Raw genomic sequence first — 26,322 nt, 5'->3', positions numbered from 1 at the left:
TAGCATATCCTATGCAATCACTAATATATTGTAGCATTTGCACAATGTGGGTGTTACTTGGCATGACATTTGCAGACATTTGGCAATAACTGTCAGCATCTTACTTGTGACCTTGTGACAAAGCTGTGTGGGTTCATTGTGTTGTAATATGTATAAACCGAATTCGCAGAAATCCTACTTTTGTCTATCTATGGTGCTGATGCTATACTTGTAGAGAGCAAGCGGAAGAGAAGGTTGTCCCTTTCCCTTGTTACTGGGTCTTGGTATAATCTGCACCAGGAGGAGTTTGGGCATGTCCGCGGAGCGGAGTGCAGAGGGAGGCAGAGGGAAACAGAGGGAGGCAAAGGCAAAATGGAGGATCTCATGCCTAAAGGTATGTGTGAGCCTAATGTAGCATACCATATCATAGCATAGCATAACATATACATCCTAGCATAACATAACAATCCTGCCACATCACCTTCTATCAGAAAATAATTAATTTGGTTAGTCTAGTGTTATCCCTTGTGAAATACAAGTGAGGTTGCTCGAACAGAACACCTGCAACACAGAGCCAGTGGTCCATGGGCTCTCAGATCAGGGCAGGCTGGTCACACCCAACTGTGCCATTATGGACAGTTTGAAACCGCATTCAGACAAGCCCTTCCCCAAGAGCAGGTGACAGAAGAACCATTTACTTGGCCAGCAACAGCTGTGTTTTCACATTAGATTTCTTCTGGAAAGTACTTGAATTACAATGTAATGAAACCAGCTTAATTTGTGTAGCAATGATTTATTGATATCGAGGAGGGTTTTGTTGCGTAACACAGCAGTGTAATTTGGGGTGATGTGTGCCAGTCAGGGGGCACATTCTAGTGTTTCGCCCTGGGCACCAAGTTGGATAGAAACTGTGCTGAATACAGCCTTCACTAACTACAGAATGTAACGTTTAACTATTTTCCCAAATGATTCCTCTCTGGCATGTTATGATTGGCTCTGTCAGATCCAGCTGTTGTTTTGTTGATTTTAAAATGAGATTGCTCTAAGCCTGTGTACTGAGCAGGCTGATGGCTGTTTGCACCTGCACCACTCGCTCGCTCCCACTTTTTTCCCTAAATTAAAGGAAAACTTTCCTTTCTCATGTTCCACTTCATTATTCTTTGCATCACACATCAGCCCCAATTGCCCAAAAAAAGGCCTCTTTCATGCGACTCCTTTCCTTTTTCTGTGGCGGGCCACGTGGACTGAGTTTCTGTTTTAATTCGGGCAAAAAATTGAGCAAGTGAGAATTTAGCCATGCATTACAATGGTGATATCAGCAGAGGGTGCTGAGCATGACACATCTTTCCTGCTTTTCATCTTACCCTGTGTCACACGCTGCAAACCCTTGAATTTCAAGATGGCAAATCCCACAACAGCTTGCTTCAAACGGCTGTAGTTTAGGGGTACCACAACATCCCGGTGCACAGTGCCACTGATCGAATCTAGATGTTCATTTTAAGCCGAAACTCACAATATAACGGAAACAACGTTACTAAAGCAATCCTCGCTTCTTGCCTCTCACTCTCCCTCTCTCTCCCTCTCACCCTAGGTAAAGGGGAGGCATCTGGCTTTCCACTAACAGCATCTCTTTGGAGGGCAGAACAATACAAAGGAAACAAAGTAACATGTGTGCCTATTCTTCCCCCAAGAATATTTATTTTATGTTGGAACATAGGTTATGTGTGATGCTTTTAACCCGCTTCAAATCACCCCAGTAGTGGTCTCAGAAAGCTTAAAGGAATAGATGGGCAATAATCAAAAATATATGTAAAACATATTTTTTAAAGAAATGAGGCTCAAAGTGTTTCCATGGGGGCATCCATTTTGTGATTTCAAGCAGTCTCTTCTATGCATGTTAAGCTCTGCTCTGGCTACACTAATCAAGCAGCAAAAGCCCCCTACTGGGAGCTTTTGCTTTCTGCAGCCAGAGCAGAGCTTAACATGGAGAGGAGGCTGCCTTTACTTTCATTGTACGTTTTCTGTGCTCCCCAAGCCCAGGGAAGCACAGAAAATGTCAAATGAAAGGCAGAGCCATTATAAATACTTTGCCGGCTGCCGGCAGAGTTTTCATAATTGCTGCTACTTTCTTTTCTAGTTTCCTGTGCACGGGAAACTAGAAAAGAAAGTTGCAGCAATTATGAATACTCTGCTGGATGCCAGCAAAGTATTCATAATTGCCTGGATTTGCCTAAAAGAAAAGGCACTGCAATTATAAATACAACATTGTTGAATTTATGATTGTGGTGGCTTCAGCTTTGAGTCTCCCTGGCGCCCCCAGGCCGGGGGATCCCAGGAGACTCAAAGCTGAAGCCACCACAATCATAAATACATCCTTGTTGTATTTATAAATGCTGTGGTTTTCTTTTTAAGTTTCCCTGGCCCGGGGGAGCCAGGGAGACTGAAAGCTGAAGCTACCGCAATCATAACTACAACGCGGTGGAATTTATAATTGCTGTGGTTTTCTTTCTAAGTTTCCCGGGCTCCTCCTACCAGGGGAGCACAGGGGGAGCCCGGGAGACTCAAAGCTGAAGCCACCGCAATCATAAATACAACGCTGTTGTATTTATATTTGCTGTGGTTTTCGTTCGAAGTTTCCCAGGCTCCTCTGACCCGGGGGAGCCCCGGAAACTTAGAAAGAAAACCACGGCAGTTATAAATACAAAGGGGTTGTATTTATAAACGCTGTGGTTTTCTTTTTAAGTTTCCTGGGCTCCCCCAATGTTGTATTTATAAATGCTGGTACTTTCACTTTGAGTCTTCTGGGCCCGGGAGACTCAACGCGAAAGCCACAGCAGTCAAAAATACAACTGAGTTGTATTTATAATTGCCATGAATATAAAAGGAAATAAAACAAATTAAAAAACACTTACCGTGATGCAGCCTTCCTGCCTGCATTCTTTGCTCTCCAGCACTAATGAAGCAAAAGCCACCTACTGGTAGCCTTTGTTTATTACAGCCGGCTGGCTTTTGCTTCATTAGTGCCGCAAGGACAGAGCTTAACACAAGCAGAGGAGGCTCATCCATTTTCACAAAATGGATGCCTCCCAGTGCTTGAAATTTTTAAGTTTGAGCCTCATTTGCTCAAAACTTTACATAGGAACTTTGCTTAAAAATATTTTTTATATATATTTTTGATTATGGGCCATCTTTTAGCCAATATAATTTTAGAGTGAACTATTCCTTTAAGTAATAACTACCAGACTGCCAATCTCAAACCCTTTCAATTCATCCGATGGGGATAACTTGACACAGTGAGTTGTTTCCTTGATGTTAATTTCTTCCTCTTTCCCTTTTCAGACTTCAAGCTCCCCGATATCCATTGAGAAGCATCCCCATCTTGAAAACCAGGGCATCCTGTGTCAGGCAAGCTCTGTTGATATGCCTCTGGTGGCTCCACCTCTTCCCTTTATGGATATGTCCCACAACAACAAGAGCCCCTTCCATCCAGAGTCCTCACTCAAAGTTAACAAGTTGGGTTGCATTCCCAGTGCAGTTCTGAGTGCCGCAGAGACACCCAAACCAGAATGGAAGGACATGCACGGGTATGACCCCTTCCTGATGCAGGAAATGGAAAAACAGCTTGAGGTGTTGAAGCCCACGCCCAACACTGTCACCCGAAACACTGCCTTCAGTCCCTGGAAGCAGCACCCAGGGGTTCACTCACCATCCCTGGAGCAGTTTCACATTTCCATGGAGAGCGAATGCAGCCTTGAAAACATGACTCAGTCAGACACCCTCCTGGTCCCTCAGTTAATTGACTGTATGCCAGAAACTATGGAGGAGCATTCAAGAAGGCATGTTTCTTCCCAGGCAGGTAGCAGCATCGAGGCAGTACCTGAAGACCAAAGATCAAATGCCAGTGGGGGGACATCTCTCTTTTCGTCAGACTCTGTCACCCCTTCTTTCATCCAGCACTCGTTCTTGAGTAGCTCTTTGCAGATGTTGGCAACTTTCGGCAACTCAGAGAGCTCTGGGGATGATCTGCAAGAAGACTGGCTCAGGCTGTTTATGGAGAAGCAACCCAAGAAAAAGGAAGGAGAGGCACCAGTGGACTTCCGGTCTGCTCAGAAGATATTGGACAGTCTTGTTAACACACAGCTAGAAGAGAAAGGCTCTCCACCAACTATTGAGGAACTGCGATTGAGCAGACATCAACCTGGAGGTGGTTCTGATGTGGAATATAAGACCTACAAGGTTCTAGCGGATGACTGTGAACCCAGAGGGAGCACAGACCAGACACAAAAAACGTCCTACCACACAAGATATTCCCCAAATGCTACATGCCCTCCTGGTGGAGACTTAGTTATAGACTATGAGTGCAGAGTTACCACAGACGCTGGCTACGCAACCAGATGTGATCAAAATGCAGCATACCCAGCCAGACATACATATGATTGTGGCTACCCAGCAGATGTTCGTCACCAGCAAATAGGGTCACTTGATGCTATGAGCAGGCCTATAAATGCTTCGGAGCCTGTCCACCAACCTGCAATGCCCCCTGGCATTGGTTACCCAAATCCATGTACCCATGGGAGAGAGGTCCAGACCAACTGTAGACCAGAACAACTGCAAAACCAAGGAAGACCGAAAAGGAACAAGCCCTGCCAGGGTCATGGAAGTGGCTCCCGACCTCCGCTGAACAATCCAGGCCTTCAGGGGAATGATTTCCCCTACAACAGCTCCCTCTCACGGACTAAGGCAGCCAACACAGCAAGCACAGATCAAGAGCATAGGAGCAGCTATCCAGCAGACTCCACTCTTCTGTGATGTTGACATTCAGGATCTTTCCAAAGCATGGCGCGACAACATGTACCAGAAACACACTATAGCACCTGAGCTCAGACCAACTTTACATACCTTGAACATAACCTAGATACATAAACCTTGATATTATGAAATGAAGAATGCCATACCTAGTATCAAACTCTTTGAAAAACACAATGTAGTGTGCTTGCTTTCTATCATTCCTGCAGGATTACTACACTAGTTGAGCAAAATGGAACGTCCTTATACTCGGAAGACACAAGGTATATATAAATGTATCATTTGGACAGGGAATATTTTCACTTTTTGATCTCCCAAGCTTATTTGTCCTTCCATGATACCAGAAAAGTGTCCGGGTTTGCTTGGCATACGAGTGCTTATGAGCCATCCATGATACAAGAGGTTGGTAGAGGTTAGTCTCTTCTGGTTGGCCGTCAAAGACATACAGAGTAGATTGAGATATTCCTTGTGTTTGGACCATGATCAGCTGTGCATGAAAGGGTAAGTGGGTCGGTCTCTAATTGTGTGTGGGTTTTGGTCAGCTGACTAGGAGATGAACAGTAGTCCAGGCTATACCGTTTGTTTATATTTTAGTCAGACATCCATTCGAGTAGATCAGGGTGTGTGCTGAGTATGGAGTTTGGTCGCCTGACCATGTGATGAAGTGTGCTTCAGGTTCTGCCTTGTATTTATGCCTTAGTCGACCGCCTGCGCAACAAAGATTATTCCGGGCTCTGTATAATATTTGGTCAGCTTTCCATGATGATGAGAGAGAACAGAGCTGTAGATTGTGTTTGTATGTTAGTTGGTTGATCTGGAAAACACTTGACAAAGCAAGGGTCAAGCTCTTATTTAGGCCTTGGCCTTCCCTCGCTGATTATTAGAAGAAGAGTAGTTCAGGTTCTGCTTCTGTTTGGGAATTTCAGCTGACAAATGTAATCAGAGCTAGTGATTGACTGGTGTGTGCTTTGTGATTGGCTGATTATGAGATTTGTTTAGTCTTGGTCGGCCCACCATACACATTTTCTTGGCCTTTTGCTTTCTATCATGCACCAAAATGAGTATAGGCGTTGTCTGAGATTGGAGTTAGTTAGTGAGTGTAGTAAGGTGGCACAGGTTTGGCTGAGAACGTACACAGGACATGCATTTGGACAGATATAGAGAATAGTTAGCTTGTTGTATGGAAAGAAATTAAGGCAAGAGAAGAACAAAAGGAGACGACAGACGTTGCGACAGTTGAGAGCCAATATAAATTCCAAACAAATATGACAATGAAGAGATTTAACAGAACAGTAGAGCATTAACCTTTTTATCTATTCTATTACCATGATCTTCACTGTATCCATATGAAATTGGAGCGGCCAGTCCTTCTTCCAACAGACTCTTGGAATGCCCTGGTTGCAAGAAACATTCCTTGGATAGTAAGAAGATTTCAGAAAGGGGCCTGACAGGCATACTTAACCACTGGCTTTACTCACTACGTCTGTTCGGACTTCCTACACCTTTGTATATTTTTTATGCGGTTTGTAGCTTAGCTTGCGTTTATCTCACATTTAAATTACTTTTCCAGCCCTTGGCCCCTACTGAGGTCCCCCGGCTTTAAGCCAAAGCCATTGGTGACCGGTTTTAAGAACTGTCACTCATCTCAATCGCAGGTCTCCAAAGACATCCGTTGCCTTCAGTGCCTCAACCCCAAGCAGCCCTGTCCTTCTTGCTCACCTTGCGATTTCCTTTCTGTCCAGTGTCTCAACAACATGCTCTTTTGATGGCCCTCTAGGTTTATGTTCAGAGCCCTGCGTAAAACTCCAATATGTTGTAGCTTAGCCGCAGAGAAGCAACCGAAGTTTCAGGGAAAATCATCCTTATTTTAACTGGCTCCCAACTAGGCAATGTGTTCTTCCCGGGCTCTTTGATTTAACAAACAACAGAGGGCATCTCATAACTGGAGGGAGTCAGTGCTTGCACTATGTCTGGTACTGCAGAAACCATTATTTTTCCTACATGCCTAAAATCAACCAATTCTCTGAGGTGCTGTAAAGGTCGAATTCCACAGATTCTTGGCTAGAGGTGTGAAAAAATACAATTATACTAATGCCGAGAAGCCTCAATGTCAACAGTCTCTCTGAATTCATCAGATAGCCCATCAAGAACCTGGCTCACCTTTAATGTGGACCCGATCCTTGCTTATCCATTCACCTTTCCCTTGTTGTTTGGCAACTGTGCCATTCCTTCCCTTCTCCCATGGGAAAGGCTGATAATTTTCAAGCCCATCATCTGGATCCTTTCACTCCTGATTTTTGGGATGGCCCTCTCCAGCACCTTCACTTTAGTGTGGTGCTCATATGGGGGAGGTAAAAGCCCACCCCATTTTCCTTTTGGGCACTTAGGATTCCATGTGATTCCCCTCTACTTTTAAGCCATTCTTTTCAATTTCATTCTTTGATCCCCTACATCCAGCTTAGACTGTTGAAGATGACCTTCTTAGTGCTGCCATTAGCCCATCAAAGGTCCAAATATATCTCCCTCTGTACTGTTCAAGCCTCCCGGAGATTCCATTGCTCATGGGACATCAGTATCAACAGTAGCCACCCTCCTCCAACAGGCAAGGCAATTATTAAATTCATGACACCCTGGGACTAGAAGGGCTTACTTCACATACCTTACAAGACAGGTTCATCCTCCTTCTCCAGCACCAACTACCAAAGAGGCCCCAGTGCAGGCCAATAGCAAATGCTAACATTCCCCAGTACCTGCACATCCATAGGTGGGTGATACTGGTGGTTGGATGGTCCAGAGAATGACACCTTTTCCACACACGGTTCTAACATTATCCTTGAGGGTATTTTGACAAATCGCTGGATCCAGCCACTTCTCCCCAGGGGAGAAACTTTTTATGTGGGGCTAGGGAGGTGAGCCTGCTACATAATATTCCCCCTATGGGTGTCGGTAAGCAGGACCTCAGAGGGAGAGACTCCCCTCCTGGGTATAGGTGCTCCTGTTCCGGTGAGGAACACCCTTTCCAACTCAATCAGAAATATTTTCAGAACCAACCAGTTGACAGAAACGTTGGAGAAACCTCTCTCATTTGCTATTGTGATATGTCAAAAGAAAACAAATATCTCTCCAATACTGAGACAAGTACAATTTATGGAGTAATGCAAATTAAGTACCTACCAGATAATGGGACTAAGAAACCCAAAGGAATCATAACGCATATGGCCCCAACACAGAAAAAGGACTATCACCAGAAGCTGGGGATGCCCCAGAGCAGCATCATAATAGAAGGATGGGCGAGAGAGTGTCAGAGAGAGACACAGAGCGTCAAAGCAGCAGCGTCAGGGGGACCGAAAGCCTGTGGAGAATGCTGCTTAACGCACCAGTGAACAGTCATGGAGAAAGGCTGTCCAAGTTGGACTGATTAAGGAGCAGACTATCGAGAGTCTAGCAGGAAGAAGAGGGTTCCAGGAGGGATGATTGAGGAAGACTGGCAAAAGGAAGCCAGAACAGTGAAGTGCATGAGCTGCACAGCACCAGACCACTGGGCACTGTTTGATTGTGGAGAGTCCTGAGAAGTGGACACAAGAGGAAGATTTTGGCCAGAAGGGGGAGGGAAAGGAAAACCCTTTTTGTGCCGATAGTGCATTGGAAAAGAAACGCCAAAGTGAAGGTGGAGAAGGAGATGTGAGCTACAGAGCCGTACTGACAGAATACGGAGCACGAGAAGAGGAGAACATCAACCCGGTGACACAATTCCATTACATTGTAGGTAGCAGGGGAAGCTGGAGACCGGGGGAATGTGGCATTTATAACAATTGGCATAACCATATTCGGCTACCCACGAAAAATGAATATAATGATTGGAGTACTCTTACTCATCGCATTAAATGGCGAGAAGTGATGAACAGTAAGAAGTCTTCCTGGGGTCAGCCTACTGGTCCTAGTGAAGAACCAATTCATTAGAAGAGCGATACACTCTTAGGGACACAGCCTACTCGTCCCAGTGAAGAACCAAGTCATAAGAAAAGTGAGGTACCATTGGGAAAGCAGCCTACTCGTACCAGTGAAGAACCAGATAAGAAAGAGAGTATGCATTCTTCCAGGACCCAGCCTCCTCACCCCAGTGAAGGAGCAAGTCAAAGGAAGAGTGGGAAATTCTTAGGGACACAGCCTCCTCAACCCAGTGAAGAACCACGTCAAATACAGTGTAAGAAGGGACTCAGCCTTTTCGGTCAAGTGAAGAGACAGATACTAAGAAGAGGGAGTATCCTTCAAGGGCTCAACCTACTCATCCCAGTGGGTGGACAAATCACAAGAAGAGTGAGAATAATCACTGGGTACATGACACAGATCCCAGTGAGGAAACTAATGGCCATAAAGATAAAGCAAGTGCTAAAAGGAGAACCGTGCAACTGGTGGAAAAAAGAGAAGGTCTATCCATTGCTACTGAAACGGGTGGAGTACAAGAGTATACAGGTTTCAGGATAGCTAGAGAGGACTATAAGAAAGCAAGGAGAGCTAAAGAAAGAGATGTGAAAAAGTCCCCCACGAGAACTGAAAGAACTGGTACAGAAAATAGCTAAGCGCTATTTGAAGATCCTATACAGAAAAGGACATGGCTGAAAAGCAAGCATCAGGAGAAGGGAGTAATTCTCATGGTGTTTAGTTGTTTAGTATAAGTCAGCATAGACTAGTTTTGGATGGAGGGCAGATTATTACTTTGGACCATAGAATGGACGACGAGCACCCTAGTTTAGTTTTGTTAGGTAGGGAAACCCTTAGACTAGGGAAAGTCAGGCCTTTTTTTAATTTTGTTTAAATAAATACTTCTTGAAATGGCAAACCCTTGCATATCTCCTCCTTCTGACCTACCACAGTATACTTGTATGGATGCAGCTTAGGGAACATGCTCCCTACCACCTTTAGATAAGATTCTTACGTCTTGTCCTTCTTCCCTTGGTGTAAGAGAGGACTGGTATCCCTCTTTAGTTAGACCTTGGTAAAGTGGCGGCAGATATTAGATAAAGCCTTTCCTCCGTCAGAGAAATAATTGCAAAATTGATATCAAACAGGCACCTCTCACAGGTTATCTGGACCGAGTCACCTCTCCTCCTTGTGCTCAGGCCTCCATTGCTTTGGTACCTCAGGCCACGGCTAAGATCCATGATCATTGGCATCCTCACCTCTAGGTAAGGAAGACAGGACCCTAGTCAACATAGGTCACAGGTTGTATTAGAATGCCCCTCTGACTCTCCAACAAGCAAAGGCAGATCCCATCTTGGTAGGGTACAACCACAAAATCTTGGCATGGCAAATTCGATCAGTGAACTTCCCCAGAGGGGAGAGCACAGTTCAAATGCAACACCCATAAAGGAAAACAGACAGTCTTACCTCTGATGACCTCGGCTTGGGAGCATGAGGATGCTGCAACCAGGACAATGAGGAGTTTTCTACCAAAGTCAGAGGAGGCAAAGAGTCAGGCATCCATCTCATGAGCTCAGTCCTGAGACCTGTGGACACTGAGACTAGGTCTGATAGGGCTCACTTCTTGATTTTGTATTGACGCACAGGAAAAGGTTCTTAATTGCCTCTTTGATAGAAAAGTACTGCTCAATTGATCAATTAAATACCAGTGCCCTGACAGAAATGTCAATGACTAAATCTTCAACCAAACCATTGCATGGTCAGTCTTTAATGTAACTACAGATTCAGGCCCATTCAAGAATATCTTTGTTTCACAAGTAGGAGGAACCGTCTGGAGTCCGGCTTAAAAAAAGGAAGAACAATTAGGAATCATGGACAGCTCCTCCAGTGACTAGAAAACGAAGCAGCAAGTAACTTAATGGAACTTCATCACCTCTGCTACTGCTAACAATAAGGAGAGACAGAACTGACTGTCTTGCTCCAATGAGCGAGGAGTTGACCTGTTGGCCTGGAAATACACCAGAAGGGGCCAATGGACTCTTTGCCTTCCGTCAAGGGTTCAGTCTTCCATTCCTTTTATGCCTCTCCTCATCTGTTGGCCGGGAGATCCCTTCATTCCTCGAGATCTGATATTCCATTCCTGGTGATCCCTGCTTTCCACACTCCTTTCCATTAAATTTCCATCCTTCATTGTATCCATCCCTTTCTTCATCTATTGGCACAGAGCTCGATGACCATGGGCCCATGCACTCTCTCTATGGCCAAGCAAAAGGTTTCAGGTTCCCTACTTCTCCTTCTTTCCTTTGGCCCATCCATTGTCATCAGAACTGTCAAAGTACATACAGTAGCTCTTAGTTCTGGGTGTAAAAGACGATATTTGAAATCTAAGCAACTGTGCTCTCTTCTTTGCGGTGGTCAAGTGGCTGAGAGGCATTGACACGATCTTGGATATTCATTGTTTAAATTCTTTCCAATTTGTTTTCTCCAAATTAGTCTTTCAAGGAAGTGACTTTAGAGAAGTGTCGCTACAGGAGGTGGAAGTGACTCAGTATCATCATACTGAAGCACGCATACTTCCATATACCCCTCAGGAAGCATCACTAGAAACTCAAGATGGTACTTGCATTGTGAGTTCCTTATTAGTACATGGTTGCATCTCGGTTGTCAATGGGTTGCCATTCATAACTACCTTTAAGGCTGCTTGGCGAAATCCTCCTCCTCACAAGCGACAAGCCCCCCCCAACAGTTTCTGCATGTTTTTGTTTCTCCTTATCATGTTGATCAACATTCTAAAGTCACCCTAGAGCCCATTCTTTTTTGTTGCAGTTCTGGGTACAAGACTCAGCCAAGTCTCCCTTACCCAGTAGAGCGTGTAGGCTCTTCTGGCTTTGTATGTTCAAACAGTGCCACCGGTCATACCTCGAGTTGTGCAATACTGAGTTAAAAATATCTCCCCAGTGAAGACAGGTACACTATCCGCAATCAGAGCCTACTACCAAATCAAAGTCCCCAAAGGATTACACTATGTGGTGGTCCCAGGAATGCAATTTATTGGCGGGGTTACGTTTTTTCATAGGATCCACCACTCTTCATCAACACAGACACTTTGAGGTATAGGTTTAGCAGGCCTGTGTCAGTTTTCCTTTGGTCACATGACTAAATCTTCCATTTACATGTCATAGAGAAAAACGCATTTTACTCACTCTGCCAGAAAATGTACCTTATCTGCTGGGCAAAAGTGTTGTCATGCAAATTAAAAGGATCAGTATAATGTTCTATGTAAGCCAACACAGGGGCAACCACGCTTGACACCTCTGTTGTTTGGCAGTGGACATGGCTTTCCCACACTAATTGATGCTCTTGATTGATTTGTCACCCATATCACCAAGGCAGATTATTTGGTCACACGCTATAAGCTTGTGAGATATTTCCAAAAACATGGAATAGTCCTTGACGTGGCCCCTAGGATGCTGTAGAACTCAGCTGTAACCTCCTGGGACTTCCCAATTTACAAAGTTCCTTAAAGTACTCCGCAAGAAACCTTGAGAGGTTCACTTGATGTTCTTTTTTTCAGTTCCTACCTGGCCTCTTCTGTTGCTAGGTGGAGCCATTTACATTGTATTTGCTCACAGTTTGCGACTATAGGATTTCTGGGAAAAGCGTTTACCTTGATTTTAAGGTACTTGTAAAAATGTTTTCCTTCTTTTCTGAAGCATAATGTGGTTCTTTTGGTTTTGACACCTAAGTCATAGGAACTTGTAACCACCCTCTAAGAATTACAGCATATGACTGCTCTACCAGTGATATGTTTAAAACATGTACTCTACTATTGGGAGTATATGACAGAAAAAGAGGGTGAAGATAGCCTGAATGTTCGAGGTAAACCATGCTTCTCATGGGTATCCCTGCCTCCGATCATGGCTGAGGACATCATTCCCTTAGAAAAAGCACAGGACTGAGTTTACCCTGATGTGGAAGCAGGTAGCAGGGCAGCAAAGTCCTTTCCAGAACTAGGGAGGGCCATGTGGATACGGGAAATCACATAAGAAAGCCAACCCTTACTCCGTAGGAGTAGACGGCTCTTCCTGTTTTATCCATTCCAGATTTATTCAGTGAGGCAAGGGCTAAACAGTGCAGCCACTAACAGAAATGACCCCCCACTTAGCAGGTGCAAAGGACCCATTCCGTGCTAGAGCATGGAGACGTTCCCTTTCCATGCTGGATCATGACACATCTCGTCCATCGGGCAATCCACGGTCATGGAGCTGAATTTCTGCAGTCTAAGTTTTCCCGATACGCGCCGGATCGGGATCTCCGATCCGCCACCTCTAATCTACTTATCGTTCCAACATTCAACCGGGAGAGGCTTGGCGGCAGAGCCTTCTCCATTGCCGCGGCCAAACTTTGGAACAATCTCCCTCCGCTACTTAAAGCCACTTCTAGTCATTTGAGCTTCAGAAGAGCTTTGAAAACTAATCTATTCTAGTCCCTGGCTCCTTCACTAGTTTCTCCTCTTCCTAGCAGTTTTCCTCTCTAGCGCCATGATGCCTTTGGGCGACCGTGCACTTTATAAGTTGAAATAACATAACATAACATAACAGCGGTGACTCATCGAGGGCCCAAGAGAGAGACTGCCAGCTTTAGATCGGGCAGATCATTTTGGCAGCGACCACGCTCCAAAGGATTACCGAGAAATAGCCTAAATCTAACTTACTAGTGGTCCCAGATGGGGACAAGAAATATTAGGCACACAACTTCACTGCTTTGTCCATTTCCATCACCAAATGAATAATCCTGTTGGACCCATGTCAGAGCTGCAACCATAAAGAGCATCCTGATCCCAGTTCCCTCACAATGATCTCCCCTAAGCCCTTACAGTGTTCCTTAGGCTAGCCAGCTTTTACCTACCATAGAAGCTCCTAAGGCAACTGTGTCTGCTCTTGCCCTTTAAGCCTGTCCACTTAGTCCTCCTTCCAAGGTCCTGAATGTGGCTGGGTCTGCCCTCACCTCACAGAGTGATCCCCCTCATAGATTTTGACTTCCCTATCATTATCCTTGCTTGGGTGGCATGAATAATGCAAACGACGAGATGAGAACCAGATCTCCCAATATAGACCTCATGTGATAGCTAGCTTCAGATTTAGGACATTTACGAATCTGAACAATAAGAGGATAAAGACAACTATGAGATATACATTATACCAAAATCAGATGTGACACTGCTGCAGAGAGCATAATGCTGTAGAGAAGAAGATGAAAGGCAGAGATGGGTAAGAGTAAAAAGAAAGAAGAGTAAAATAAATAAAAGCTGAGCTTTCTTTCACAGTTGTCCCCGAGTGTTTTTTATGGCCTTACATGTTATTGAATTATGTATGTAATCCGCTGGTAAATGAGGGGAAGTTACCTTCACTGTATGTAGCTCCTAGAGGGTCCTCTTCTCCTGAATTCAAAAAGTGAAGACGCTGAGGGCTCTATCACATGCTTAAACTAGAAACCCACGCAAGGCTGGTGCTTTGCATGGACCAGGGATGGTAGCTGAGATTCAACGTACATTAACCCCTAAACCTGTTCTTATTCTAACAAGCAGATAGTGCCACTTGCCCTATACATGGTAGGTAGCTCAATAAGAGAGCTCAGCAAGTTAAGTACTCACTTCAGAGGTGTGTATGCAGCCTGGATATCAACAGGGAGTGTGGAAACCCGTCTACTGAGAACAAACATGGGTCAAATACCCTGTGTTTTTGAATTTCTTCCACTCAGGAGGGTCTGCAACCACGTTTTAGCTCACTGCACCCTTCACAGAGGAGAAATATCCAAATATCCATTTGCATATCAGTCTTTGTCCCACCCACAAGGGCATTCCAACACCAACATGCTAGGCAATTCTCCTCTGAATAAGAGTACCATCAGCAACCCCAGACACGAGTTTCAGCCTTGTTGAGCCTCCTCAGTGAGGTGAAGCTGAGCCTCTCTGGAGATCACAGGTCTGAAGCAGACACAGCAAGTAATAGTATTGTTGTTATTAGTGACCATAATGATACGCAAGCTCCAGCTGAGGTTAGTGCTTCTGCCTCTAGCATGCCACACTGCTAGGCTTCCCTGAATCTCTTCCCACCTTGAGTGGACCTGAAAGAAAACTGAAGCCATGTGGAATGGTACATTTCCTCTATTTTCAAATGTGTTCTTTTTAGCTTGTGAGTGCATGTGTGGTTAAAAATAAATTTGCAACGTGTGTGTGCAAGTTTGAATGAGTGTTTGAACATTAAGACTGTGTGTAATATGCTGGCATTTCTGTTCTGTAGGTAAGTGTGTGTGTGATAGTGCAACTGCATGTGTTTGGTGTCAATCATAGAAATGTTTTAAAATGGAAATGCTGGCATATATTGTGGGTACAGCACCATGGAAATGTAACATGTCCCAGTGTTATGTTGGGGATTGGTATCCATTTGCTGTTTTCATGTGTTAGCCTACAGAACCAATTGTAAATTCAATGGACATTTATCCTATTTCTCTCAAATTGTGCTCTCCAATGCACAATTACCACCCAGTATTTAAAAAAAGGCTGTCTGGGAAAGAACTTGCACAAGCACCCGTGCATTACTTGGGGCTCCGTCGCTATGCTGGGTCACTGATGCTAATGTACGGGAAATATGAATTCCCCTCCACTAAAAAGGTCTATCATTTGCCAATGGACTGGAATCCTTCAGATTGCCAGTACGCTATGAGGAGTTAACCACTGTAAATGAAGCCTTCTCCGCTGCACAAAGATATACAGTCTCATTACATGTTTGCTGGTATCCCGAAACTGTGACACTGCTTCCACCACTTGGTCTACCGGAATTACCGGCAGATTCCAGGTGGTGTAAACGCCAGCAAATCCCCATCCATGGAGTCCCAAGGGACTCCATGGGGGAATTTGCTGGTCTTACCAGCACTGTTATTACCGGGCTGGTAAAACCATCTGTTTTTTGTCAGTAGGGTGGCGGACATACTGCCAGCTCAGAGCTGGAGGTATATCCGCCACCCTACTGGCAAACTTGGAGTGTGCTGGTGCAGTAACATGCTGGTATGCGGTAATACCGGCACATTATTACCACACTGGCACACTCATAATGAGGTCCATAGCCATGCTCAGAACCTATTTTTTTGCTTACGGTTCTGTCTGATTTCCATGTTAATCAGGACTTTTGTACTCTCACCCCTCATGTATGCTGGGAGGATCTTGCATAACTTTGATTCTGAGCATAGCTATGCACCTTATCATGAGTGTGCCGGTGTGGTAATAACGTGCCAGTGTTATAGTTGTGTATAGCGTCCTCTGCTAATAATCGCGCCAGGTTTAAAATTCCCTGCTCACATCAAATACATCATAGAAACATATTTGATGGGCTCTGTCATTTGAAATGCCAAGCAAAATAAAACAGACAAACAGGAACAGAGCTCATAAATGTGTCTCTGAGCACTACCTGGGAACAGCTGATCCTATGCCCTCAAAGTACCCACAGAGAGTTTGCTTTGTGACACCCATGTGCAGAAACACAAAGCTTTGAACATTTATTGGTCAACTCTGTAGATAACTTTTTTGTTCATCCTGGACTATGGTTTAGAATGACGGTGTCGTACACTGAGCAAAGCACTCCTATGAGGTGATTATTCTGCGTGGTCACTTTCTAGGTTGTTTTTTATCCCTTCATTAAAGTTGGTGTGTCCCATGGCTGATCATGCTCTCATACAAATAGTTGCCATCTCTGGAGGCACTCATGGCAATGAGGTATCAGGCATGTGCCTCATTTTAGCACAGGCTAGTGAATTGGCATGAGATTCCTAGAGATGGCCTGGTGGTGTTTCTAGGAGCTCTGCAGACAGACTCTCTAGTCAACCGCAACTTTACCCTATAAGCTGTACCGCCATTTGCACTCCTAGTCTTCAGCTTTGTTTTTTGTTTGACATTGCTATTACAATATGTGTGAAGTTTGAAAACCTCTCACAGATCAACCTTAAGTCTTTTGGTAAAATGAGTGCCTTTAAGGTGGGTAATACTAACTATTAGGTACACCCTCAAGAGAGTTCATTTCTGACTATTCTGATGCTTCCATAAAGCACTGCACAGATTGCTGGTAAACAATAGCACTCCTAGCCTACTACAACATGGAGGACTGTGCACTTGTACAAATCATTTACGGTAGTACGGTAGGCTGGTGGGATAGCTCAGAAGTCACAGATTCAAATATCCCCGTAAGATAGTGCTGCATGCTAATGCGCCTGCTGCAGAGATGTGTGTAGACTTCTAGTTACTGCTTCAAAACCTAATAAGGTAGCTCAGTAGGCTAATGCATTTTCTGCAGAGCTGTTCCCACTAGGCACCATAAATGATTGTACACTGGGCACACCAGATGCTTAAAACACTGAATGCAAAGTACAAGTTCTACCTGTAAATGTCGCTCATTAAAACCTCTCTTGCACTATCAAACATTTAATGTGGATCTCTAGGAAATGGTTCTTTAGACAAAGAACATATACACAAGAGAATATAGGTGCTCATTACGAGTCGGGCGGTATTGTGGCAGTAAATCTGCTGGATACTGCCCAATAGAATTCCTGTTGGTGCCACTTGGTTCAGCGGAATTACCGCCGGATTATAAATGGCGGTGGCAGAGTTAATCCCCATGTTTGAGATTACATTGGACTCTATAGGGCATTTTTGGCAGAATACCGCCAGCAGAATTACTGCTGCTGTAATTCCACTGATTTTGCCGATTTTTGGCAGAAAGTGGGAGGATCTTACTCCAACATGATGCTGGAAATAATGCCCCACTCCGGGACCATACTCGTAGTATGGCATTGCAGGAAAAGGGGCAGTAATTCCATTGCAATCAATGATTCCCTGCACTGCCATACCTGTAATGAGCCCCAATTGAAAGTGAGTTTTTGAATATCGTCTAGTGGCTGTGTCTACTTATTTCTTGTAAGTATTTAATTGCAATTTAGCAATAACAATAATAATAATATTTTATGTTTTATATAGCATACCAAAAATTCCAGTGTTTTGGATGGGCATGCTAAGTGTAGAGGAACCCTCTCAACTTTTGATAAAACAAACTTGCAGGATAGGGACACATTCAAGCGTTTTGCTCTAGGCGCTATGTGGCCTAGAAACTGCTGTCTGGGCCCTCATCACAGTAGTCTGTCACCCTTATGTGTCATCACTGTTGTGAACTACAGCTAAAGGTAGAGCTGGCTAAAGGATTCACTATTGTAAAACCTTCAAGCAGTTTTTGAAATAAATGTGACCTCTCTCGCTTCAAAACACATTTTCTTACAGTTCCACAAAAACTAAATGGATAGAATATTTATCATTAAAAATATGAAATGACTGCCATTCGTAGAGAGCAAATATTCACTGCAGAACCTTTGTACATGTGACATGTGAAGGCATCATGAATCAAGACACAGACAACAGCAACAAGATTCAAACAAAAGATATGTATTAACTTAAATGCCAGGATGATGTTCTTTCTTTCAGTTCCTACCTGGCCTCTTCTGTTGCTAGCTGGAGCCATTTACATTGTATTTGCTCACAGTTGGCAACTATTGGACTCCTGGGAAAAGCGTTTACCTTGATTTTAAGGGACTTGTAAAAATGTTTTCCTTCTTTTATGAAGCCTAATGTGGTTCTTTTGGTTTTGACACCTAAGTCATAGGAACTTGTAACCACCCTCTAAGAATTACAGCATATGACCGCTCTACCAGTGATATGTTTAAAACATGTACTCTACTATTGGGAGTATATGACAGAAAAAGAGGGTGAAGATAGTATAAATGTTCCAGGTAAACCATGCTTCTCATGGGTATCCCTGCCTCCGATCATGGCTCAGGACATCATTCCCTTAGAAAAAGCACAGGACTGAGTTTACCCTTATGTGGAACCGGGTAGCAGGGCAGCAAAGTCCTTTCCAGAACTAGGGAGGGCCATGTGGATACGGGAAATCACATAAGAAAGCCAACCCTTACTCCTTAGGAGTAGACGGCTCTTCCTGTTTTATCCATTCCAGATTTATTCAGTGAGGCAAGGGCTAAACAGTGCAGCCACTAACAGAAATGACCCCCCACTTAGCAGGTGCAAATGACCCTTTCCATGCTGGATCATGACACATCTCGTCCATCGGGCAATCCACGGTCATGGAGCTGAATTTCTGCAGTCTACGTTTTCCCGATACACGTCAGATCGGGATCTCTGCTCCGCCACCTCTAATCTACTTATCGTTCCAAGATGCAACCGGGAGAGGCTTGGTGGCAGAGCCTTCTCCATTGCCACAGCCAAACTTTGGTACAATCTCCCTCTGCTACTTCAAACCACTTCTAACCATTCGAGCTTCAGAAGAGCTTTGAAAACTAATCTATTCTAGTCCCTGGCTCCTTCACTAGTTTCTCCTCTTCCTAGCAGTTTTCCTCTCTAGCGCCATGATGCCTTTGGGTGACCATGCGCTTTATAAGTTGATATAACATAACATAACATAACATAACAGCGGTGACTCATCGAGGGCCCAAGAGAGAGACTGCCAGCTTTAGATCGGGCAGATCATTTTGGCAGCGACCACGCTCCAAAGGATTACCGAGAAATAGCCTAAATCTAACTTACTAGTGGTCCCAGATGGGGACAAGAAATATTAGGCACACAACTTCACTGCTTTGTCCATTTCCATCACCAAATGAATAATCCTGTTGTACCCATGTCAGAGCTGCAACCATAAAGAGCATCCTGATCCCAGTTCCCTCACAATGATCTCCCCTAAGCCCTTACTGTGTTCCTTAGGCTAGCCAGCTTTTACCTACCATAGAAGCTCCTAAGGCAACTGTGTCTGCTCTTGCCCTTTAAGCCTGTCCACTTAGTCCTCCTTCCAAGGTCCTGAATGTGGCTGGGTCTGCCCTCACCTCACAGAGTGATCCCCCTCATAGATTGTGACTTCCATGTCAGTATCCTTGCTTGGGTGGCATGAATAATGCAAATGACGAGATGAGAACCAGATCTCCCAATATAGACCTCATGTGATAGCTAGCTTCACATTTAGGACATTCATGAATCTGAACAATAAGGGGATGAAGGCATCCATGACAGATACATCATAACAAAATCAGTTGTGACACTGCTGCAGAGAGCATAATGCTGTAGAGAAGAAGATGAAAGGCAGGGATGGGTAAGAGTAAAAAGAAAGAAGAGTAAAATAAATAAAAGCTGAGCTTTCTTTCACCATTGTTCCTGAGTGTTTTTTATGGCCTTACATGTTATTAAGGTATCCGGTCATTACATCGAATACAAAGCATCGGCAAACCATACCATTGAAGAAAATGCATCGAAAAAACCATCAAATGCATTTTTTTCAATGGTAAAGGGTTTAGTTTAGTAAAAAAGTGTTTAATGGTTTAAAGAGGGGGGTTTCCCCCCCTTAAAAAATGCATGAAATGTTTTTTTTTTAGATGCTTTTATGTAAATGGTATGGTTGTTGATGATTTGGCTGTCGATGCAATCCCTAGGAACCGTTATTAAATTATGTATGTAATCCGCTGGTAAATGAGGGGAAGTTACCTTGACTGTATGTATCTCCTAGAGGTTCCTTGTCTCCTGAATGCAAAAAGTGAAGACACTGGGGGCTCTATCACATGCTTAAACGAGAAACGGGCACAAGGCTGGTGCTTTGCATGGACCAGGGATGGTAGCTGAGACTCAACCGTACATTACCCCCTAAACTTATTCTTATTCTAACAAGCAGATAGTGCCACCTGCCCTAAAACATGGTTGGTAGCTTTGTGAGTTAGATCAATAAGAGAGCTCGGCAAGTTTAGTACTCACTTCAGAGATGTGAATGCAGCCTGGATTCGAAAGGGAGTGTGAGAGCCCCTCTACTGAGAACAAACATGGGTCAAATACCCTGTTGCTTTGAATCTCTTCCACTCAGGAGGGCCTATGACCACATTTTAGCTCACTGCACCCTTCACAGAGGAGAAATATCCATTTGTATATCACTCCTTGTCTCACCCACAAGGGCAGTCCAGCACCGAAATTCTAGGCAATTCTCCTCTGAACAGGAGTACCATCAGCAACCCTGACACATGTTTCAGCCTTGTTGGGCCTCATCAGTGAGGTGAAGCTGAGTCTCCCTAAGGCACAGTGAGCAAGGGGTCCACGCCTGGATTAACCTTAGTTACTTAGGGTGAAACTCCACGTTTTACACAATTGAAAGGGAGTGTGGGAGACCTTCTACTGAGAACAAACATGGGTCAAATACCCTGTTGTTTGGAATTTCTTCCACTCAGGAGGGTCTAGAAGCACGTTTTAGCTAACTGCACCCTTCACAGAGGAGAAATATGCATTTGCATATCAGTCTTTGTCCCACAAGGGCAGTCCAGCACTGAAATGCTAGTCAATTCTCCTCTGAACAAGAGTGTAGAATGAGTGTTTGAATGAGTGTTCGAACATTAGGTCTGTGTGTATGCTGGACTTTTCGTTCTGTATAGAAGTGTGTGTGTCTATAAGTGACTGTGAGTGTGTGGGTGATAGTGCAACTGCATGTGTTTGGTGTCAATCATAGAAATGTTTTAAAATGGAAATGCTGGCATATATTGTGGGTACAGCACCATGGAAATGTAACATGTCCCAGTGTTATGTTGGGGATTGGTATCCATTTGCTGTTTTCATGTGTTAGCCTACAGAACCAATTGTAAATTCAATGGACATTTATCCTATTTCTCTCAAATTGTGCTCTCCAATGCACAATTACCACCCAGTATTTAAAAAAAGGCTGTCTGGGAAAGAACTTGCACAAGCACCCGTGCATTACTTGGGGCTCCGTCGCTATGCTGGGTCACTGATGCTAATGTAAGGGAAATATGAATTCCCCTCCACTAAAAAGGTTTATCATTTGCCACTGGCCTGGAATCCTTCAGATTGCCAGTACGCTATGAGGAGTTAACCACTGTAAATGAAGCCTTCTCCGCTGCACAAAGATATACAGTCTCATTACATGTTTGCCGGTATCCCGAAACTGTGACACTGCTTCCACCACTTGGTCTACCGGAATTACCGGCACATTCCAGGTGGTGTAAACGCCAGCAAATCCCCATCCATAGAGTCCCATGGGACTCCATGGGGGAATTTGCTGGTCTTACCAGCACTGTTATTACCGGGCTGGTAAAACCATCTGTTTTTTGTCAGTAGGGTGGCGGACATACTGCCAGCTCAGAGCTGGAGGTATATCCGCCACCCTACTGGCAAACTTGGAGTGTGCTGGTGCAGTAACATGCTGGTATGCGGTAATACCGGCACATTATTACCACACTGGCACACTCATAATGAGGTCCATAGCCATGCTCAGAACCTATTTTTTTACTTACGGTTCTGTCTGATTTCCATGTTAATCCGGACTTTCGTACTCTCACCCCTCATGTATGCTCGGAGGATCTCCCATAACTTTGATTCTGAGCAAAGCTATGCACCTTATCATGAGTGTGCCGGTGTGGTAATAACGTGCCAGTGTTATAGTTGTGTATAGCGTCCTCTGCTAATAATCGCGCCAGGTTTAAAATTCCCTGCTCACATCAAAGACATCATAGAAACATATTTGATGGGCTCTGTCATTTGAAATGCCAAGCAAAATAAAACAGACAAACAGGAACAGAGCTCATAAATGTGTCTCTGAGCACTACCTGGGAACAGCTGATCCTATGCCCTCAAAGTACCCACAGAGAGTTTGCTTTGTGACACCCATGTGCAGAAACACAAAGCTTTGAACATTTATTGGTCAACTCTGTAGATAACTTTTTTGTTCATCCTGGACTATGGTTTAGAATGACGGTGTCGTACACTGAGCAAAGATTATTCTGCGTGGTCACTTTCTAGGCTGTTTTTTATCCCTTCATTAAAGTTGGTGTGTCCCATGGCTGATCATGCTCTCATACAAATAGTTGCCATCTCTGGAGGCACTCATGGCAATGAGGTATCAGGCATGTGCCTCATTTTAGCACAGGCTAGTGAATTGGCATGAGATTCCTAGAGATGGCCTGGTGGTGTTTCTAGGAGCTCTGCAGACAGACTCTCTAGTCAACCGCAACTTTACCCTATAAGCTGTACCGCCATTTGCACTCCTAGTCTTCAGCTTTGTTTTTTGTTTGACATTGCTATTACAATATGTGTGAAGTTTGAAAACCTCTCACAGATCAACCTTAAGTCTTTTGGTAAAATGAGTGCCTTTAAGGTGGGTAATACTAACTATTAGGTACACCCTCAAGAGAGTTCATTTCTGACTATTCTGATGCTTCCATAAAGCACTGCACAGTGTCATGATCTCTGCTTCCAAAAGGTCAGGGTTTTCCCAACTCCCTTGGAAGCAGATCCATAACCCAGGTTCCGAGTGCCAACCAGTCCCAATTGGGACCTTTTGGACCCAGTCCTGGCGCCAGTGGCACCAGGCTCATAAATATGCCCAGTCCCAGCGCTGGAAGCGCCGGGCTCATAATGCTTGGGTGGACTTACCTTCAGCAGACCATGCTGCTTACTTGCCTGCCAGTTGAGCCTCTGATCCTCTTCTGTTTGGAACTACTTTTCCTGTTGGTTGGGGCTGGAGCCACTCCCTAGATTCAGAACACTGGAACTCTTCTGGAAGGCAGGAACTCTTTTCTTACCAGGAACTCTTTTCTTACTTAGGCGTGGCTGTGGAAGGAGACACCTAAGCACTACAGGAGGCTATTTAAACCACACCCGGTGGATGAATCTTGCTTTGCGTTATTCTGCAACCTCTGCAGCAGAACGCTCATCGTGTCTTCTGCATCCGGTCCTGGGCCTAAGGAAAAAGGCTTACCATCCTGAATCCAGTCTTCAGCAACACCTATAAAGACAAGAAAGAACAGGTTAGCATTCCAGCATCTGAAAGGGAAAGGCTTACCATCCTGAATCCAGTCTTCAGCAACACCTATAAAGACAAGAAAGAACAGGTTAGCATTCCGGCATCTGAAAGGCAAAAGCTTACCTACTCTTCGTGCGCTCCGGAGGTCTTCACACTGCATTCTGGCATCTGAAAGACAAAAGCTTACCAACTCTTCGCACGCTCCGGAGGCCTTCGGCGCTGCATCCCGCATCTGAAAGACAAAACAAGGTGCGTTTAAAGACATTGGGGAACTTTAATACTCACGTGCCATTACTCCTTTCCACATCTAATCCAGTGGGTATTCCGGCACCCTGCAGCCGCTCCGAACTCGTACCTGCAAAATAAAAAGACAGTTAGAGCGCATCGTGAAGCAGGCAACAAGCGCTTACTTACGTGCTTCCAGGCGCTTCTATTCATCACACGGGCTCCATCTTCAACTCACTTCAGCCCGTCATCCGCCATCGCCGGAACCCTGCAAAACAAGAGACATCATTACTAAAGACTTTAAAAGACATTTGAACGACTCGAAACTTACCGTTCGTGCAGTAAACGACGGACAGCAGTCCTCTGAAGTCAAGAGGCCTGCGCTACCTATCCAGTGAAGAAACTGATTACAGCACCCTGCCCCGAGGCAGATGGAGAGCTCGGCATTCACTTACCTAAGGTGAGAGCGTTAACCTTTGGGGGTCTACAGGAGAGGAGAAGAGGAAAGAGATAGGGACACCCCAATAACCCCAGTTCATTAACCCCATATTTTCTATCTGCAGACATCTTACTCTACACATCAGGCATACAGTGCACAGAGGTCCAGCCCAAAGAGCCAACCGGGTGCTACACATCACCTTTGAATATACGGTAGTCGCCCAGTCAAGACCGGCGCCTCTGCGAGAATCAGGTGAGCGTTACAGAACGCAAAGCCTACCGCAAAACTCTCGCCCAGGCGCTATGGAAACCTCGGATACTGACCCCCTAGCCCGGTTACTTGGGGAACTAAGGGCAGAAGTGCATGCAGCTCGTCAGGAAACGAATGCTCTAAGAAGGGAACTAATTATTTCCAAGGAGAGAACAGACAATCTTGCTAGACAAGTGCTACAGTCACAAGCCGGACAGACCCCGTTACCCGCATCAGGGGCAAATCTTCCTTCAACATCCTCTATGAATCCAGTGCAGATCATCCTACCTGGGAATGTACCTCTGGCTCCGCCCGAACGATTTTCTGGTGACCCAAAGAGGTTTGCAGTATTTATCAATCAGTGCCGGTTGCACTTCTTATGCCGGCCAGCAGCCTTTCCAACTGATCAAGCAAAAGTAGCTTTTGTACTTTCGTACCTTAGTGGCAATGCGGCAGACTGGTCGATCCCTCTAGTTAATCAAGATGATCCGGTTCTCCATGATTTTCAAGCCTTTCAGCTTAGTATGGAAAAACTGTTCGCAAGACATTCACAGGGGCAGGCCTTGGACAATGAGCTTCTTTCGTTGCGACAGGGTAATCAAGACCTTTTGGCTTATATTGCATCTTTCAATAGACTAATAGTGGAAACTCAATGGCCTGAGGACAAAAGGATTACGCTGTTTTATAGAGGTCTACGTGGAGAGCTCAAAGACGTTTTAGCCCAAGTAGTGAAACCCCCACAAGACTGTTCGGATTATATAGACTTGGTTGTTCAAATAGATCACAGGCTGCAGAACAGGAAGGCCGATCGTTCCAAGTGTGATGCTCGAGTATTTTCCAAACCGCCAACTCCTTCCAAAGGAGTAGACTCCGCGGAGCCCATGCAAATAGGGGGTCTGAAAGGTCCTCTAACACAAAGGGAGCGGGAAAGGAGGAAACAGTTGCAATTATGCCTATATTGCGGAAACTCAGGGCACTTTCTTCGAGACTGTCCGGTGAAACCTGCCAAAAAGGCAGTAGGAGCTGCAGTTACCAAAGTTACAAACTCTGAGCAGGGAAACGACCTCGCCCGACAAGAATAGAGGTCCTCGTGACCTCGCATTTCGTGATACCTATGGTCCTCATTAGCCCTGATAATCCGGATCGATTACATGCAATTGAAGCTTACGTCGACAGCGGTGCCATCGGCAATTATGTGGATCATGAAATGGTTTTGAGGATGAATCTAACTCTTTGTCCCAAGGCTGTAAAGGACGTCATTACTACGGTGGATGGTACGGAGATAGCCTCCGGCCCAGTAACGCATACCACTCAAGAGGTGACGCTAGTAAGTCAAGATGGACACCATGAGAAGATCGTGTTCGATGTGATCAAGGCCCCTCAGTTTCAGATTATTCTAGGAATACCTTGGTTAGAGAAACACAATCCTCTGATCGATTGGCGAGCAAGAACGGTCCAGTTTCCAGAATGTGTCTCTACTTGTCACCCTCCACCTGGTGTTGCACTGGCCGCAATTTCTTCAGAGACTCCCCAGTTACCTCCCGAATACCTAGAATACCAAGATGTTTTCCGGAAGGATCAGGCTAACTCTCTACCTCCTCATAGGTCTTATGACTGCCAGATAGACCTGATACCTGGATCTACTCCTCCTTGTAGTAGAATTTATGCCCTCACCGAGCCTGAGAACCTTCACCTTCGACAATACCTGGATCAATACCTGGCAAATGGGTTTATTCGTCCTTCCAAGTCCCCTGCTTCTTCAGCTTTGTTCTTCGTTCCAAAAAAGGAAGGAGACCTTAGAACTTG

At 44.8% G+C, this 26,322-nt stretch overlaps 1 protein-coding gene across 3 annotated transcripts in view; it reads left to right on the top strand.

Annotated features, from left to right (window-relative positions):
• The window catches only part of LOC138567080 (uncharacterized), a 95,954-nt gene extending 81,925 nt beyond the window's left edge, over positions 1-14,029 (top strand). For all 3 annotated transcript variants that reach the window (XM_069644939.1, XM_069644940.1, XM_069644938.1), the window contains one exon: positions 3,319-14,029. In XM_069644939.1, the coding sequence (XP_069501040.1) occupies positions 3,319-4,788 (1,470 nt within the window). In that variant the 3' untranslated portion in view covers positions 4,789-14,029. The remainder of the gene's footprint in view (positions 1-3,318) is intronic.
• The last annotated feature ends 12,293 nt before the right edge of the window (positions 14,030-26,322 follow it).

Source organism: Ambystoma mexicanum, chromosome 2p, assembly GCF_040938575.1.
Source record: "Ambystoma mexicanum isolate Mex_15411 chromosome 2p, UKY_AmexF1_1, whole genome shotgun sequence".
NCBI classification, from domain to species: Eukaryota; Metazoa; Chordata; class Amphibia; order Caudata; family Ambystomatidae; genus Ambystoma; species Ambystoma mexicanum.
Note: the sequence above shows the minus strand (reverse complement) of the source record. Positions and strands in the feature narration are given on the sequence as shown.